Source organism: Anser brachyrhynchus, assembly GCF_964034855.1.
Source record: "Anser brachyrhynchus genome assembly, chromosome: 2".
NCBI classification, from domain to species: domain Eukaryota; kingdom Metazoa; phylum Chordata; class Aves; order Anseriformes; family Anatidae; genus Anser; species Anser brachyrhynchus.
Window position 1 is genome coordinate 65347383 of NC_137695.1, and position 19904 is coordinate 65367286.

At 42.2% G+C, this 19904-nt stretch overlaps 1 protein-coding gene across 2 annotated transcripts in view; it reads left to right on the forward strand.

The window, feature by feature from the left end:
- The window catches only part of GFOD1 (Gfo/Idh/MocA-like oxidoreductase domain containing 1), a 69871-nt gene extending 52098 nt beyond the window's left edge, over nucleotides 1-17773 (forward strand). For both annotated transcript variants that reach the window (XM_080577965.1, XM_080577966.1), the window contains one exon: nucleotides 10333-17773. In XM_080577965.1, coding sequence (XP_080434091.1) covers nucleotides 10333-11252 — 920 coding nt within the window. In that variant the 3' untranslated portion in view covers nucleotides 11253-17773. The remainder of the gene's footprint in view (nucleotides 1-10332) is intronic.
- Nucleotides 17774-19904: the final 2131 nt, after the last annotated feature.

Here is a 19904-nt window from a genome sequence, read left to right on the forward strand (position 1 = left end):
TTAAAAATATATGGAGTGCTTCATTCATTTCAGTCTCCTTTGCTGTTATTTGCATAAATGTCTGCAGAGAAGTGATCAGAATGACAGGCTGGGTGGGCTGTGATTCAAGTGTTAAACTCTTGTTCCTAAATGTTAGGAATGAGCTGGAGACTTCTGCTTTGCCATGCCAAGTGTGCTGACATACGTAGTAATGCTAGACTTGGTTGCTTTCCTTGCTCTCAAGTACGCTGCCTATGGATTCAGTGATGCACATGCTTTATACTCCCAAGTCAAAGGCTGTAGTTGAAAAGTCCATGACTAACCATGTTAACAGCAATCAAAATTATTGTGGACTTACTAGAAAACTTAAATTCATGTCAGCGCAGTGTCACAATCGTATGGATACATATGGTCTTTGGAGGGGAGGTCGCATATCTGTACTGTGCTTGTACAACATCAGTCCCAAAATGGACCATATCTGTTTCAAAGATCCTTGAGCACTGCTACAGCAGCATTTGTACCTACAGCAACAGCAACATATGCAGAGACATTGCCCTAATCCATATCCTAATTGCTACCTCTGTGCAAATGAAGGCTGGTACTGGTATTAATACATGATGAAGACTGATACCATCGTTATGATCTTCTCTCATCCTGCTTCTGCTTAGATGGTGCTAATTTTCCTGAAGGCATCCTTACAATCTGTTGGGGCCAGCAGGTATATTTGCCCAGCTGAGGCACCACACTTTTCCTCAGCTACCTACAAAGATCCCAGCATCTCTTTTTTATTCCAAGAAAAAACAATCTCCTCTCTTTCTTCACTTTTCCTAGGTTGGTTTTGCAGACCACTAACCCCGCTGATACCGTTTCTGCAAACTCACAGCTGATGAACCTTTTTACTTGTCAAGACTGTTTGCAGCTGTGTTGCTGTTCATGTTGGAGCACTGTTCATGTGGGCTGTGCATGCCTCCTTTGCTGGGTGACACCTAAGCTGTTGGCTGAGATGCCAGCCATGTGTCACTAGCAGCAGCAACTGCTCCGTTTCTGCAAGGTGTTCCTTTTTACCATGCACGTAGTCACTTGAGTGGACTTTGGTTTAACATATGGATGCAGCACAGCCGAGGCAGAGGCAGTCACAAGCAGTTTTACTCTGTTTATTTGAATACGTAGGTTTTAGTCTTCAGTGCAGTTGTGTGGAAAAGAGGTTATAGCAGTGAGGATAAACCTAGAGTCTGAAACCTGGAATCACAGTGTCAGAATCACCAGGGTCAGGAGAGGCGTGAACCGAGACCCTGGCTCTGGTGATGGTGTGCACAGGTTGGACATGTATAAACATTATATACATTTACTGTATATAATCTTTCACCTAATAGTTGTGGAGTGCGTCTCATCCCAGTCGTCTATGAAATATAACAGTGCAAGTGTTTATTTACATCATAACATTTTGATGCAGAGGAAGAGATTCAAGGTTTGTAAATGCTGCAGAAGCAATTGGTTTGCTATGTCCAAAAGAGCTGTTGCTTGTCTGTGGCGAGGTGTATTACTCTGTGTGCATTCACAGCCTGTTTCACTTGCAAAGTAAAATATGTTCCTTAAGTTGCTGTTATTTTACCTCACACTTAGAGCAGATGAGGAATACACACATGTCCTGTTAATATGAATCAGTTCATGAGCTATGACTCATTATGCTGTAGCAACTTGATTCTTTTGCAGCAGCTATACATATCTGTGATTAACAAAAATCGTCTTAGCCAATGTTAGAGCTGTGACTAATGCCAGTCTTAGGCATTCATCATCCAGATTTATCTCCTAGTCAAAAGTTTTGTTAAATAAGGTTTCCTCAAAGAGACATTGTCTTGCCATCAATTTTCCCCTGGCAGATCTATTGATTGAAATAAATGTTTTTTTTCTGAGCCATTTAAGGAACTGGGTGACAGATCGTGCACTGAATATGATAAATACAACCATTGTTATTACTGTCACTGTAATTTTTACTGTATCACAATATCGACAGCGGCAGCATCTAATAGGAGCGGAGACACCTATATGTGTAAGAAAAAATCCTTGTCCTATGTGAAAAGGCATTTGAATTAGCTGTGCAGTAACCTTGCTTGATTGTTTTCATGAGGAGGCCTAGAATGCAGTCCTCATTATAAAGGCAGATCAGCAATCTAGTAGTTTCGCCACTGCTCCTGCTAGAAATGTACATACCCACATTTATTTATACCATTTTCTGAGGGATTCAAAAGCTTTTCATCACTTTACAGTATGTGATTCATTCATCCCCACATTTAATACATCAGAAAAGAGTATCAGCCCCATAGAACAACCAGTCCCAATATTGTATTCCCCTAGTGTGATGCATGTGTTGGGCAATAGTTTAACTAGCACATGTATCAGCATTTTAATGTTGATAGCTTTTTAGTCATCATCCCTTCCTCTTGTCCGGAAGGGTTCTTGTTTTCTCTGCAATCTCCTCTTTCCTGCTCCACTGTTATTTTTTCTGCAGAAAAGATGCTACCAGGACTCTCATGAGCATTGCACTGAAGGAGAGCCTTTTAGGATGCACCGCTGATGACTGGGAATGTTGCTGATACCACTCGGGCATGCTGTGTGCCTGGAGCGCCCGGAACTCCTCTGCGCTGTTGGCTGCAGCCTCTCCCATCCCCTTCCAGCATCCTTCTTTCCACCTTGTAGCATCCTTCCTTCTGTTCCCATTCCTGCTTGAATCTGCTGCATCCCCTGCAGCCCATCTGGTCTGACTCCAGAAACTTTCAACAGGGGCCAAAGTGTCCTTATGGCCAGCATCTGCAGCTCAGTGGGGAAAGAGTACTGGCACTGGGCAGTTTGCAGATTTGTATTTAAGAGGGGGTAATGCTCACCAAGTAGCATTGCAATGATTGAAGAGCACATCAGAAAATCATGTGCTAATCAGTGCTAATGTAGTAGTTTATGGTTTAGTGTGCATGTAGCATGTTAAACTGACTACATGATTACCGTATCTCAGAGACTGAAGAGCCTGCCCAGATATCAAAACTTACAGTAAATGAAAAGTGGCTGTAAAAGCCACAGCTTCCAAACTCTGTATTTGCATACAATTTCCAAGAGGCAATCTGAATGTTGTGTGTCTCTCTGGTACACCTGTGCTAGAAATACAGATCGGTACTGAACTGGTTTGTTCTGGCTTCAGATGAAAGGGAGCATGGTTCTGAGGTTCTGTTGAAGACAGGTCTGTAACAGCAAAAATAACCTGCTCTCATCTGCTTTCAGTTCTGGGGGCAACAGTTCAGGGCAGTTGCAGCTCAGGTCACTTCCCCCGTCTGCTGAATGTCTTAGGATGTGATGGATTTGTGAGGGAAAGAGAATTTTTTCACTAACAACCCCTGCTTTTATTTAGAGTCTTCAAGTATTTTCATGAGTCAATGTAGGTAGCTGAGAAGGACTTCTGAGGTCCTGGCTAAATTACAGCTGTCAAATGTTGTATTTGCAAATTTGAAAGAAAAGAATAGAAGGGAATGGTTTAAATAGCTGTGAGGATTTCTGAAGACATTATCTAGGGAAAAATCAATTCTGAATGTTTTTGTGTGTAGGTATATGCCAGAATTTATTTAATTTTTATGCAAGATAGAAATGGAAAGGCATTCTCTGAATATCTAAGGGGGCTGCAGTAGCACAGTACACTAGCATGATTAGAATTGCAAACAGATCTCTGTCTTATGTGGGAATATGCAAAATACACGGCTCTACTGATGCTCAGCTTGTATCAAACATCAATTTGATGTTTGTGCAGGCTCCATGCACTGGCTCCTGGCGCCTTATGTGGCTTCTGAGATGGTTTGTGTGCAGAACCACAGAGTTGACAATATGTGTACATTTGTGCAGAAGAGCAAATTGCTGTAAATCAACAATTCAAATGAGAAGTAGTGACTTTTGATTTAAGTCATTGGTTTTGACAATGATTTTTGATGTTTTCCCAAGGAAAGGTCTTTCATCAATATGGCCCAAACCGCTGATTTACAGCAAAGTAGAGCTTTTTAACTAGGTTTTCTGCTTTTTGTTTGCTAAGTTGGGCACATTTATAAAAGCAGCTGTATATCTCAGCTTAATTAGTCAATAGTACAATGCTGGAAAAATGTAAATGAGTTACTCCTCATTCATGTGTTAGGTGATACTGTTTTGTATTTGCAAACCACGTTAAAGTGCATTGGAATTGAAACTGTGATCTGATTACAGCTAATAATAAGTGTACTAATAATATAACACATATCACTGTACCGTGTCTTACAAGCTGTGATCAGAACTGAGTGCCAAAAGTGATTTTCCCTCTGATTCTGCATAGGAGCCGAAGGCAACAGCATCTATAATGGGCAAAATCTGTGAAGAAAAATGTGTCCATATTTCTTTATTGAAACCATATCAATAGTTTGTAGTAATAATAATGTGGATTGTCACTCTTTGGAATGCAATTTTGAATTAGCTTTTTAAAAACAAATGAACAAAAACATTTTAAAGAAGATGCTATAATCCGATATAAATGCTTAAAATCATCCATTTGAAATAAGCTGGTAAGCATGCTCTTCCACAACTCCTATATTTGCTGAAACTCTCAGACTATTGCTTGAGTGTTAACAGCTCTCCTTTAGCTTTATAAATGTATTTTTGTGCTGACTAATTTAGCTTAGGCCAGCAAGACCTTGTTTTCCCCTTTCTCTCTCAGTCCCATCCTGACAAAGAGCAATAGGTAGCAACTGCTAACTGATGAATCTTTCTGGTGTTGGTGAAGGTTTTGATTATATGCCCAGACTCCAAATAAAGTCCTTTTTGATTTTCTTGTGAATAGGAGGAAGAAAAAATACTGTACTGGGGCCTCATGTCCTGGGCCAAAGAGATAGAGAAGTAGCCTTGCTCCAGACAGTGGTGGACACTTTAATTATTATTTTGCTGTGGAAATAGGGCTGTCCTTATTTGAAGCAATCAGAGCAGAGGGGAAACAAGCTGACACTGCAGATTGCAGATCTGGTGAAGTCTGCGCCTCATAGAAGTGCTGTACGCCCCTCCGAGTCCTGGGCCCAGGAGCTCTGCTCATTTTTAGGCTCTATAGCATGGGGGCATGATAGGGACAAAGCAGCTTGGGCTGCTGGCAGCTGAGAGGGGTTAGAGCCTTCTGTGAAATGAGGAATTGCAGACCCCAGGCATTTCAAAATCTAGATTTAAATTTCTAATCTAACTCCTTACTCTTCCCTGTACTTGCATAGAAAAAAAAATCAACTACTGCTGCCCCGGCCTGTATCTACTTGCCACTCACTTGTGGGCTGTTTGGCTTTCAAAATTATCTCCACATCACAAGGGCTTCCTTTTTCTGAAATGAAGGCTGAAATTTGCAAATAATCACATGACTTCCTGACAAAAATTATTTTTGTGAGGTGGGTGACAAACTGTTAGATAATTGATAAAATCTGACTTTTCAGCCTAAGATGCTAGATAAATCTTCATTCAAAACAATGGTAGCAGCAATGATAACATAGAAAATTTTCTTCTTGTTTTTTAGCTGCTTCTAGAGAACTGGTTGGATACATGCCTTCAGAGATCACTGTTCTTAAATAATATTCTTAAAATAAATCCAGATTGGTGTATAAGTTGTTGAGGTTTTATTTAGAAGATCAAGGATAGTCAAGGTGGGCCATTTAGCCTTTAGCCTTCCTTGTGAGACACTGAGAAGAGAGAAAATACTAATGTTAGTAATGGTTTTGTAGTGTGGACCTATTCTGGAAACTTTAGCTCATTTTAAAAAGGAACCAAGCAGTCGTCAGACTTACAAGTCAAATTCTCCTGTGTCATTTTGCTCAAACTCACGTCCTTCCACATCTTTAAGGACTGTGAGAGCACATTGTACCTAAGTCATTGGCTTTGGGATCTGGTCTATCTCATGGATGGACCAGATCCCTTTTTCCTGTTTTGCTGCTGGAGGGTCTCAGGGGAGCAGTGCTATTGGGGCAAATATAGTTCCCATCTCATGGACCCCTCGCATGTGGGCACATGTGGCTCACTGGCACCACAGGATGGTGCCTGTTATCATAGAATCATAGAACGGCTCAGGTTGGAAGGGACTTTAAAGACCACCCAGTCCAACCCCCCTGCCATGACCAGGATGCCACCTACTAGATCAGGTTGCCCAGGGCCTCATCCAACCTGGTCTTGAACACCTCCTCCTTCTCAAGCTTGTCCAGGTCCCTTTGGATGGCTTCTGTTCCTTCTGTTATATCAACTGTACCACTCAGGTTGGTGTCATCTCCAAACTTTTTGAGGGTGCACTTGACCCGTTGTCTATGTCATTGATAAAGATCTGTTAATGCAGATTCGTTACATTTCTGGCTGTCTGTGCTTGGAGCACCAGGGGATGGAGAGTGTCTGAGGCTAATAAGTCCAGGCACAGCTGCCATGTAGATTCAGAGAGTCAACCTGCACTCCTGGGAACTTTTATAGGAGTTCCCCACATTCCCCAACTGCATCTTTGGACTCAGGCTGGGCGCAGGAGTGAGCTCTCCCCTGTTTGGTGCCACATCAGAGAAGTCCCATGTCACATTAACCACCTGGCTGGCACTGCGCTGTCTCTTTTTGAAGGATGGCCAAGCAGAGAGACTGAGGTGAAGGGTATGCAGAGCACTCAACAGGAATAACATTTACTTAGGCTATTTTTCTTCTTCAGTTAGCCTAAGAACTCGAGAAATCAACTCAGGAGTTTCCTGATAGAGAAATGTCGCATCCCAGACTGTATTTCTTAATGCATAGGAAAGGGATGTGTATCATTTCATACAATGAGATGTTTTTGACTCTCTTGCTTATCACCATGGATAAACATATTGTGCTTTCTTGCTGAAACAAGCTGACTGCACTTCCCTGCTCTTATGTAACTGATGTTCTTTCTGTCTGCTCTAGCGTGATTGTCAAAGATGTGTGAAATGGCAAAACACATTTACAGAATGACAGGTGGTAACAATTGCACCTCTCTTAGGAAGTCTTGTCCAGAAGTGGCCAGAATTATACCCCAACCCTAGGCCAGGAGAATGTGAGTGTGGATATTGTGTCTAGGTCGATTGCACAAGAATGCTCCTTCAGAACCTGCAGGCAGAATCACACATTTGCACCAGGCTGTCAGCATTGAGAAGGGTGATTTTCCTTTCACACTGCTCTCTGGTCTGCATGTGGCTGCTTTAGAGTTGCTCAAAGGGAAGGTGCCTTTTTTCCTTCTCCTTTTGTGAAGGGAGCACAGAGAGGAGAGCAAAAAAACGATGGCGACTTGATCATCCTGTTTCTTAGTCTAGTTGCATAAAAACACCAGAGTATTCCTGTAAATTAAATTAAGCAAACCTTTCATCTTCTCTCCATGTTTCAAGAAAGATAATGTGTCTGCTTTCAGATTTGCAGCTACAGAGAAGACAAAGATTTGTAGTGTGCACATGCTCAAGTGCTGAACAGTGTCATGCTGGAAGAGCCTTGCACAAGCTTTAATGGAGTATAAAAGCTTTCTGGGCACCAAGCAAAAGTCTGCTTAAATCCCTGACAGGGATGAGAGCACAGCATGTATTATTAGCATATGCACAGGCTCTAGGAACATTTGCATTTTGGATTTGCTGTAATTAACAGGTTTCAACCTTTTCAAAAAGGTTGAAATGGTGGAAGGAGTAAATACAGAACTCCACGTTTTCCCTGTCTCCATAGAAATATTTAGGGCTCTTCCCTTTTCTTTGCACGTGTGCCTGACTTACATTGATCCTAACAACAATTTTTCTTGAATATAAGGAAAGTGAAATCCCATAAGCTTCTCTTTTTTTCTTTTTTTTTCTCTCATATTTATAATCATTATAATTATTATCATTATAATCATAATTCGGTACTTAGATTATGACAGCCCCAAGTGTTCCCTGCCAGTCAAGGACCAAGCCCCCACTGTGCATGATACTGAGCACACAGCAAAAGGTTGTCCCTAGGCTCCAGTGCCCAGTGAAAGGACACCCTTTTCCTCACATGCACGTGTAGAGCTGCATATCTTGAGAGGTGAGTGCCTGCATAGACCACAGATGAGATGTGAGAGACATCTCAGAAGCAGTATGATACAAGCTGCACTGGAGCAGAAAGTTGCATGTGTGGATCAGCAGTGAACAGGTCAGATCATGCTGTAGGGTGTGGGGGTTCTCTGGGAACAAGTAGCTATTTCAGGAAGATTTGACTGTAGGCAAGTTTTGACTGCCTAAGATTTCTCTTATTTTGATAACTAATTTGCCAGACTAAAATCTCTCTGCAAAGAGTCTGTAACTTGAGGAAGACTATTATATTAGTGATCTGTATCCTGGCATAGCTGGAGCTATCAGGGGAATATAGGGCAGGTGGATGAATGCAGTCTCTGATATCAAAGACATGCAGAAAAATATTATTCAGGAGCAGGAAAAAGAGTGCTAGAAGATTGAAAATATCAACTCAGTCACCAATAGTAGTCTGTAAAGATGAGAAAGAAAAGTGAGAAAGGAAGACCATGGCCGTTGAGTAGAGGATTCCTATTTAGTATGAGAGGAAAGTGAGTATCTTTGTACTTATCTGATTATGTAGAAGGTAAATAGAAGCAAGTTGAAGGAAGATTTTTCCCTTTTTGTCTGTTACTAGATGTGAGTGCCACTTCAGTGGTGAAAGCCCTCACTCCAGTTTCAGCTACTCAAATAGGAGCAGACAAAGACTGGGAATTAGGCAGTGTGGATAAGCTGGTTATTGAATGTTTGGACTGTGACCCCCTTCTTCTTGCAGTCAGGCTTTAAATATTCATATAAGCGGGCTCAGACAGATCCTTGCCATCCGTCTGTATTTATATGACTTCATCCAAACAGCTCCAAAACATGAAAAATTTTATCCTCACGACATCTCTTTAAAGAAAATGGAATTTCTCCCCTGTCTTAAGGGAAAAGGAATCGAAACACAAAGATTTAGTGATTTACCAGATTCATTAATCTGGACTCCAGCAGACAGGATCCAAATTCAGCCCTTCTAAATGTCAGGCCCAGCTATAGCCCCAGGTTCCCAAGGCAAAGATCATATTTAATGCTGTAGGGTGTTGTATGGCTCACATAATATTGCTCATTAAGCAAAAAAAAAAAAAAAGATGTACATATGCAAGTATAAAGGCAAGTGGAGACTTTAAAACTTTTCTTTTTCTTTTATGCCATGTCAAAAGCCTTAAATAAAGTACAGGCCTTATATAAAGACACTGCTCATTTATGCTGGTGACAGATGCCCCTGGTCTGATGCCTCTGGTCAATTAATGCTGAACCTGGGAAGGTGCAAAGTAATTTGTCCTTGGTCACATCCCATGTTGCTCTCTGCAAGCTAGTTACTACTATAGGCCTGTGGCTGTTACTTTGCTTCTCTGTCACTGTGTGTGCGTATGGGTACAGAATGAAAGTATTTGACAAGGAAAAATCAATAATAAAACCATTATTAAGGCATCTCAGCCTGCACTGCATTCAACTGCACACCTTGATGGTCAGATAGAACAGGATCACTGTGCAAGCTTCAGTAAACACTGTGCACATATGGGCAATTCTGTGAGGGAACAGATTGTCATAGCTATATTTGACCTGTTTTAAAGCAATTGTGTCTCTCCCGTGGCACTGTGGATGCATTGATGACATTTTAGCAGAACTCCTTCAAAAACAGGCCTGCCATTGTCAGAATAGCACGGCATTTTGTAAGAAGAAAGTTTAAAATTTTAAATCATGCAACAAGTCCAGTACCTCTCCCTGTCTCCAGTGAGAGCATCTTAAGCAGTCTGAATGGAAAGGATGATGGAACAAGACCATTGAGAAGACCAGCCCAGACTTTTTAGTGTACCTACATTAAATTACTGTGGACATGAGGTTGTGTGACTCGTATGCCTCAGGGTTTCGAATGTGAAGCTCAGATTCAGCTCCTGGAAGCACCCTTCATAGGCAGGATATCACAGAAGAGACATCTGTGAGATGGCAGAGTTGAGGGATTTAGTTTTGTGCCAGCTCCCAGAAGGTGGCAAATGTGGAGTAGTAGTCCACTTTATCTTAGCTTACTTTCTTATCTGTCCAGACCCTTGCTTTCATGCTATTTTTAGGCAGGAGTGCATTTTAAGAACAAAAAGGAATGCATTTTCACTGTGGTGCTAAAGAAACTGTTACATGCATGCCAGAGGGAATCTTTGTACCTTTAGCACAATATTGAAGTATTTTATTCCTAGGATCTTTCTCCTTGACTTAGTCTTTAAGAGTAGCTGTGATTCTCTGAGTTTACTCAATCAGTATATTTTTGTTGTTGACTTTTTTTGTAAATGTTTTTCAGGCATTGGAAAAAATGTCATCTGTGACCGAACAGCAACTCCCCTGGATGCCTTCAGGATGATGACTGCAGCTCATTATTACCCAAAGCTCATGAGCATCATGGGGAACGTCTTGCGCTTCCTGCCCGCCTTTGTGAAAATGAAGCAGCTGATCCAGGAGGGTTATGTGGGGGAGCTGCTGGTGTGCGAGGTGCAGGTTCACAGTGGAAGCCTGCTGGGCAAAAAGTACAACTGGAGCTGTGATGACCTGATGGGAGGCGGAGGTTTGCACTCAGTTGGCACCTACATTATTGACCTTCTGACCTTCCTCACCAGCCAGAAGGCCGTGAAGGTGCACGGCTTGCTCAAGACTTTCGTGAAGCAGACGGACCACATCAAGGGAATACGGCAGATCACCAGTGATGACTTCTGTACGTTTCAGATGGTTCTGGAGGGTGGCGTGTGCTGCACAGTGACGCTCAACTTCAATGTCCCTGGGGAGTTCAAACAAGACATTATTGTGGTGGGTTCGGCAGGCCGGCTGATTGTAATAGGCACTGATCTCTATGGACAGAGCAACAGCTCTCCTCAACGGGAGCTCCTGCTGAAGGACTCCACGCCGGTCAGCAATTCCTTACTTCCAGAGAAAGCATTCAGTGACATCCCATCCCCATACCTCCGAGGCACCATTAAGATGGTTCAAGCTGTCCGGCAGGCATTTGAGGACCAGGACGACAGGAGGACCTGGGACGGGAGGCCTCTTACAATGGCTGCCACCTTTGACGACTGTCTGTATGCCCTGTGTGTGGTGGACACCATTAAAAAGTCAAACCAGCTGGGGGAGTGGCAGAACATTTCAATCATGACCGAGGAGCCAGAACTGAGTCCAGCATACTTAATCAGTGAAGCCATGCGGAAGAGCAGGATGTCTCTGTACTGCTAGCTCCACTCAGCTCCTAGGAGAGGATAGGAACCAGACAGCTCTTAAAGGAAATGGTAACTCAGCCCTTGTGAAGGGCTTGGGCATCTTGCAAACAGCTGAGGACAGGGGGGAGGAAATACGGTGTTTGGATCAACTAAACCTGTTGGTGGCTAAATGCCAAAGTGGTAAGAAAGAAATGCCCAAAATGGATAGGAGAGTTAAGAGCTGACATAACTGTTTTAATAACAGTATTAGCTGTCTGATTGGAAAGATAAATCATGGACTCATCTCCTGCTTGCAGGTGCTTCAGATTATCCAGTTGTGTTTACTGTGAAAGGTTGGGAAGGTCCTTTTAGATTTTCCTGACGTACCAGAGGGCTGTGAAGGTACTGTCATGTCATCAAATTTTCTGTAGTGTCTGACATGAATGGTTCCTACCATGACAGCTGACACCACCATGCTGTACTACTGCACCTCTAACCAACACACAGAGTACCTGGACTTGGTGTGAAAGTGTTGGGTGATATAGAAAATCTTGGCAGCTCACTTTTCATACAGCTTTTTAGGAGCTTCTATGTGTTGGTTTAGTTAGTTGTTTTGTCATTTCTTTTAAAGCACAATTAAGTAGAAAAACGTGGCTTTTACAAAGCAGCCCTCAACCACAGTGCGTATGCCCTGGTGTTGAGGAAGCGAGGTTTTTCTGTGAGCTCACATTAAGCTGCAGCATTAACTGTGCAGATTTGCTGATGAAAATGGGTTGTGCAAAACCTTCGTGAATATCAGGTGGCATGAAACAGTAGTGCTGGTGGGTTTTATTATGCAGCTGAACTCAGGCTGGTCTTATGAAGGTTTACACTCAATTTCCTGTGTCTGGGGCTCACTTTTGAGTGAATTCATCTCGCATTTCGGTTTTAGGTGGAAAACAGAAAATAGAAATCCAACAGAAAACCATTTGATGCTTAGACAGTTCTTTTAAAGCTTTGTGAACTCTCACTTGAGACGTTTACACCAACAATTAATTTCACATAGCTCAACCCAGGAGGTTTCATGTTCACCAAGTGGTGTGAGTCAAAAAAAAAAAAGGGGGGGGGGGGGGGAGATTTCCTGTCATTTCCAGGGAAACAATTACTTAAGACCCTCACTTCTCTACCTGCTTAAAGTAGCTAGCTATTGGTACTGTAGTAATTGTTCCCTGTCATCAGTGCAGGGGTGGACAAACTCTTCTGATATGTTTGACCTGTCTTTCTTTTTAATATTTTAGATTGCAGTCATGAAAGAATATATTCTTTCAGTTCTTAAAAGAATATAGTGAAAGGCACATGTGTTATCCCAGTAAATGGGGATACTGCTGTTCTGCATAAAGCTGCTCCTGTGCTTATGTGTGTACAGCACTAAGTCTTCAGATAGGAAAGAAGTAGAAAAAGTATATAGCATTAAATCATTTTAAAATTGATGAAAACCTTTTCAGTTTGTATTTTTTATTTTTGTTAGTTTTGACTAGGGAAAAGAGGAAAACATTTGAATGAACAGTAAATTAAAAGAGAAAATATGACTCTCTTTCTCAAGGTCATTAGATTACTGTTGCCATCTTAGGTTAGAAAGAGAACAATCAGAATAATTTAGATTTTTTTTAAAAAGCACTAACAGTTTTAGTATTTTTAGGAGCACTAAGGGCTTCTGAAGAGCTCCTTCAAATGACTTCCTCTGATTGCTGTATCCTCCTGCCTGTCCTGTTCTGACTTTTAGTGCTGCAAATCAGGAAACTTGAATCCCACCCCAAAATTATTAATGTGTGCTTAATTTTTAAAGGGTGTGTACTTGTGACTTTTCATTAAATACTCCCTGAAGTGTAAGGACATGACTAAAGAAGAAATGATGTGATACAACAAAACCACAACCAAACGGAGAATTGCTTCTACCCATATTGTTCTGCCAGTTCTAGCATTTGTCTCTGGGGCACACCACTTCTGCTAAGGCCTCGGGCAAGCTTTCATCGTTCCTTCTTGGAAGCAGCTCTTGACAAGTTTGGATGTTTCTCCTAGAATTGATTTCTCTGAGAATTCCTGTAGTAGTGTCTGTGCCAACTAGAATTTCCCATTGTAATTGTCATGGTATACCATGCTGTACAGTTCTAGCTCTTAAAAATGCACAGAAAAATACAGGAGATCAAATTTGATAAAGAAATCCTCTCTCTCTCCCGAAAAATTGAATTAGCACCAAAGGGATCAAGGGAGAGTTTTTATATTGTAAGGCACAAACCCTTTATTGAAAATGCTGGCAATTTCAAATCATGAATCTAAGCCCGGTGAATAAGAAAACATATGTCTAGTTAAATATCATCCCAAACTGGAACTAAGCATGGACCAAAATATTAGTGAATCTTGCTTCTTAGTGGTTTGGCCATTGTGCTGGAATTGCTGCTCGTGTCCTCGCACCTTGTTTTGGTTCACAAATGTGGACAGCTTTTCCTATCTGCATTTTATTTGTTTCTGTGTCTTTCTGGGTTTTGTGATGCCAGCTGGAAGAAGATACGCTGGAATCATAGACAGCCCCTCTGCAGTGAACCCAGGCAAAACGCAGAGAATAGGGATAGTACTACTGAGCTTGACCTTTCTGTCCTGGATCCAAAGCTTTAGGTGACACACATCATCAATCCCCTGTACAGACTTACCCATGCAGATATTGCTGCTTAGCAGAAATAAAATCTAATGCTTTGCTTACATAGCCATCTGATGCTGGTATTAGTACCGGCTTATCAAATCCTGTACAACTCCCTTTGTGAGCACAGTGCTGCTCCCAGGATGAGCAGGGGCAGGGTGGGACCTCCTCTTCTGCCAGCAGCATAGATCTTACGCTAGATTTAGGTGAACTTGTTACCTCACTGGGACGGCAGCAGTAACTGCATACGTTCAGGGTTGTATGACAGTTTTTCCATTCTCAAGGAGGTGAAAGTGCTATAGTGTCGCTTGTAAAGATACTAAACTTCCACCTGGCTAAGAGGAGCAAGGACTTGGTTTATTTAAAGAACAAGTATTACTATTCTAAAAATAAATGTTACTTTACAGTCTGGGATCTTTCTTGGCAGTATGAAACTTCTGCCCTTTTGGTAAAGTTGAAAGTACATGAATTGCCCTAAGTAGCCTCTGGAGTTCACGCTGGGTTTAAGAATTTGAGCAGGAGTTAGAAGAGATGTACTTGATTGAACTCAAAAGCGGTACCACACCAGGGAGCATATATTTGGAATTGCACTTTTAAGGCTGTTTGTTAATGCAGTGCCACAAGATTTGAGATGAATGCTGCTAGAACTGGTGCAGGCCTAATAGCCAAACTGAGGCTACTGCTGGAATTTACAGTAGCCCCCAAGCGAGCATGTTCATACACTAGATGAGAAATGTTCGTTCCTCTTTCCTAGGGCTCCTGTTGAGAGGCTCTTTCCTTTGCCATCTACCTGTGCACATTGTATACTGAACATTATGGTCTGTTGCCAAAGACAAAAAGAACCAAAGGGGAGAGCCCGGGTGAAGTGCTCTGCTGCTCTGCAGAGGTCTCTTCCAGTGCTGGGATGGTCAGCTGAGAGATGATGTCCTAGTTTCAGTGGGAATTGTATGGGCTCCACAGCAGGGGAAGGGCAGCCCTTCACTGTGTCCCTGTGCAACAGCAGGGGAGAGCTGAAGCTCTTCCAGGTGCAACAGGGAGAACGGTAGTTGCAGTGGCGAGTAGAGGGAAGGTGTGCCTGCAGCCTGGTACCTACGTGCCCATGCCAAATGGGAAAATGCGCTGGTGGTGCTGAGGGTGAGATCTGCTCCGCCTGAGGGTGAGAGCAGCAGCCTTGCTCCACCTCTGTGTTTGGGAGCCCCAGGAGGGGACCTGCCCTTAGCGAAGCAGCATCTGTCCTGTGCTCCTGGTAGATGCATGCACATCCTCAGTGCTGACCTCGTTCAAGTTCCACGTGGAGATGAAGAACTCTGCAAGAGCTTTAGGGTTTCCTATATCTAATATCTTGCATGTTTTAAATTAGTAGTACTTTGGCTGTCTAGATACAAAATACTGAGTAGAGACGATAGGTCCTTACCCATGCAGCCTATAAGGCAGAGAATCAGGGCTTGCATAGACAAATTCAGGCTCAGGATGGACTGCTGCAGAGTTCGTCCTTTGCTTTGGCTGAAAGCATGACAAATTCCTGCCCAGCCAACACAGGGCAATCAGAGGCACTCTCCACTTTGTTCTTAGTGTTTCCTTCTTTTGGATAGCTTTTGAATCACAGTGACTGTATGAGTTAACAGCTGTCCTGGAAATTCAGCCATTCAAAAAAAGAGGCTTTTCTGCTCTGTGTGGTCACAGCACAAAGATAGTTCAATTCTTTGTTACCTTGTTCATTTCTGTGTCCATACAAAGGGGAAAAGACCCAGACAATTGAAAATGACTACCAAAAAAAAGCAGATTTTATTTCATGGGTAAAGATAAACATAGTATTGTGTCTTCACAGAGATTCAGAAATTGCTGATGACAATTTCTTGTTGCTGAGAAATTTTGGATTTGACTTTTATCTATTACCTTCAGTGTAAAGTATCACAAATTACAAAGTCTCTTCACTGTTCTGTATTTACAATGGTTTAAAAGCATCCAGTAGATTTTGGGCTTTGTGCAAATACCCAACACATTGGCCTGATGCTCCAGTGACCTAGTGAAGTACCTTTAAGTACGTATGAAACAACACTGGACTGTTTGACTTCTGTAGTGCTCTCAGGGTATTTAGGACTAGTTGTGAAATGGCAGGATTATTCAGGACGGCAGTTTCTCGTTGTTGAAGTTTTTACTTGTGGGGAGCAAAGCTTGTAAATTTTAGAGATGATGTATGACTGAATAATAATTGGCAGTCATTTCTGCTTCTAAATTTCCTCTCTCTTGAGCTGCTGGTGAAGTCTGTCCAATAAAAACAATTTCCCCTTAACAATAACTGCCCACTTCCATTTGCTCATGAAAAGAAATTTTCAGTAGACGGGACTATACCTAATGCTGCATTCATGATCCTTTGTCATAACCTCATGACTTACTGAGCGTATGAAGCCAGAGCCCAGGCAAGTAATGACTTTCTCAAATCTGCCAAACAAAGCAACGGGGTTGGCAAGTGAAGGGTATCAGCTTAGGTCAAACTGAAATAGCTTCTATTCATCATTTTCAGTTAAATGAGTAAACAAAATTGCTATAGTCAATCCAAAATTGAACACAAAACATGTTTGTAGGTGGTCTTTTTTCTTTTTTTTTTTCTTTTGGGATTAAGTACCATCTTTAAAGATTACTCTTTTGAAATGAAGTTTAAAAAAAAATCCATTTTACGTTTTGGCATGTGTGAAATTAACCATTTGGGGTTGCAGGTTTTTTGTTTTAAGTTCACACTTTAAAAAATCCCATCCACGTTCAGTGGATTCAGCTGCCCTTGGGCAGGTTCGGCTCTGAACCTGCAGTCTTGTGGTGTTACGCAGTGACCCCATTCCAGCATCTGAATTTGGCCATCTGGGTTTCATTTGTGTCTTCTTGTGGCAGAGGGAAAACTGGTTCATTACACGGTGTTGGCTGTAGGTGATCAAAAAACTTTTTGCAGCAGTGCCAGCCATCGTCTTTAAAAGCACTTAAATCTATTAATGTGTTTACTGTGGTCATTTATGACCTTGCAGAAGTGTGCTACCATCCATTACTCCCTTTTCCTTTTACATCATCCGTCAGACTTGCTTGCCTCCCCCTTCTTTCTTTCTATTGCAAGTCATGAGGCAGGTCTCTCTTGTTTCCCACTAGGTTTACTCTCAGTCTGTGTTACACATGGCATACAGGGTGGTTGACATATGACTTGAAGTAACTGCTAATACAAACTCATTAAAGATGTCGACAACGCAAACCACTCAAGTACATGGCATACCTGATGCCCAGCTAGGGCAGGAATCAAAGCTCCCTGCTGTGTCGTACTTCACAAATTACACTCACTGTTTCTGTCTGTACTGGTTTTCTTTTATTTGATTTTGAAAATGGAAGTATGTTCAGTTTGTTGCTGTGTCAATATTAAGTATATATTTATTGTTTTTCAGACATATATATAAATACTATATATATAAAATGTCAACGCATGGGCATATGTACAGTAGATATTTTAAAGAGCTATTTATCAAGAAAAATAAGTGTTAAAAGTAAACAGAGTTTATATTTTATATATTATGTAGATAGGAAAAAAAAAGTGTTTAAATTATAGTAGGACTTTTGGGGGCGGGGGGTGGGGTTGGAGAAATGGACAAGGACTGGTTCTAGCATTTTAAATAGCCAAACTACTTTGTACGGAAGCTGCCTGCTGTGCCTCTCAGCTGCAATATCTGTTTGTTTCTTCTTCTGGAAGATGATGTGCATCGTTACTTTTACATTGCTTGGGGAATGTAGTTAGTTTATTCTCAGCCAACTGGTATGCGCTGCTTAAAACATGGTTTTCTGGTGTTCTGCATATTTACATTGATGGATTAAAAGGATCTTAACTGGCAAATAAAGACATAAAAGGATGTGATCCAAGCTGCCTGTCATTTTTCCCCGCAGTTGTATTGGTAGTAACCATCACTTTCACCAGCTTTCTAAGTTCAGCACATCTGAGAAAAAAGTCTTTGTGTTTGGGGGTGGGGGCTGTGGTGGAAGGAAAGAGGGAAGACAGAATTAGCACTGAGCTATTTGAGGGCTTAACACTACAGCAAGGCCTGAACTAATGCCTGCTACGTGATATGTCCTGGGGAGACAGCCTGTTTTATTGCCAAAGGGTGCCATCAAAGGCAGCGCATCCAGTGGCATAGCAAAATGGGGGTGTAGTACACCCCTAAAGAGCACAGCCTGGAGATCGTTTCAGGGCCCTTCTCCTTACCTCCCCATGGGTGTCTTGGGATGCTTTTGCCTTCCTCATCCTCGGCTGCCTCCAGTGACTTCCCCATGCCTACCCAGCCCTCACTCCCATACCTCCTAAGGAGCTTTTAACTCCAGCCTTTTTAACTCCTCTGATGCTGGATAAAACCTCACCAAGTACAAAGCAGAAGATCATAAGAAGCAGTGGGAAATTCTAGGCTCTGAGGAAGGATTCATTGCCTTTATTACTGACTGTAAAAGGCCACAACATTCCTTATGCTGCGTTTTCTGTTTTACAGCAGAGCGTGCAGAATGACATCGGGTTCTGCTCGTGCCAGTGCTCACTCATTTCGTAGGCACCAGGACAGTACAGCGAGTCTGGGGCACCAAACTGTGAATGGGGGGGAAATCACAACCACTTACAATGCACCCCCACACCCCCATATCACACGATCTTGTGAACAGTACATATATATATATATATATATACTTTTACATATATGAAAATAAACAGAGAGGGTATAGCATTTACTTCAACCCAGAAATGCAGCTTGGTTGTAATTTTTACCACTACCATAGCACCTATAATATTTTTAAAATGTACCAATGTTTATATACACATAAAACGCGCTTTTATCAGTTTTCATACAGATTGTTTTCTTAGGCTGAAGAGGAGGAGAGCATGAGGCCAAGGAAGAATTGGTGCCCAGAAAGACTGAGCATAACCTTGCTCAGTCAGGCTTCCAGACCAGCGTCTCCAACTGATAAATTAGCCACTGAAATAGAACAGGGCCAAATTTTATGGCATATTCTTTCCAGTCAACTTCATAGTAACACCAGGCCTACTTCTATTTCAAAAGCTAAAACATAAAAATATTTGGAAAACAGCACCTAGGGGAACAATTCCTATGAAAGAAAATGTCAGAGATACAGTGGGATTACTAGTACCCAGTTTCAGCACACATAGTACTTAACTATATAGGTAAGTGCAAATGTGACAGCGGGTATAAAAATACCACACTAATGAGGCTATAGAAACATGAAGGTAAACATTTTCAAATGTGGGTCAGTATAGTGAGATATGTATGTGTAGATTTATGAACCCAGGTAAGAGTTCTGCTATTAAACGTAGGTAAAATGTGAAAATGTATGTGGGGAGGGAAACCTCTTGCCATTTTCCATAGCTTTTGTGAACTGAGGCTTCCACAGTCCCACCAGCTTCTTCTGCTGTTTTCCAGAGCCCCTGCTGATGAGCAACTCTGTGGTAAAAACAATGGGTGGCTTGTAGCCATAAGCATTAATCAGGCAAATGTTAAATGCATTGCATTGTCCTCTTTGGGAATGAAAAATTTGCTGTGGCAGGGATTATTAAAAAATGTTGCTGTGCCAAAGAGAAGCAGCACTGAACACTTTCATGACTGATTGCTGTCGGGTGGTGGGTGGCCATGAAGCTCTCTGTAATGCTGTGCTGCTGCTGTGATACCGGCATTTCAGTGCGGACATAAAGGATGGACAGGACAACAGGGCCTTCTCTGCCCCATGTAATACTCCAGACTGGCTCCAACGGAGGAAGGACAGCATGGCTGTGCCTCCTGCAGCCTGTCCTGAGGCTGGTGGCCGGGGAAACGGCTGCCACAGCCCAGCAGCACCCACAGCACCTCCTGCTTGGCCTGCTCAGGCCCACATGCCTGTGCTGGTCACTGCTGCTGCCATCAAGCTCAGCGTGGAAGAAGAAAATCTCCATCACACAGCCCCAGGAGGAGGCCCACTAATACTGGCTAATGCTCATCACCTGCATATTTATTG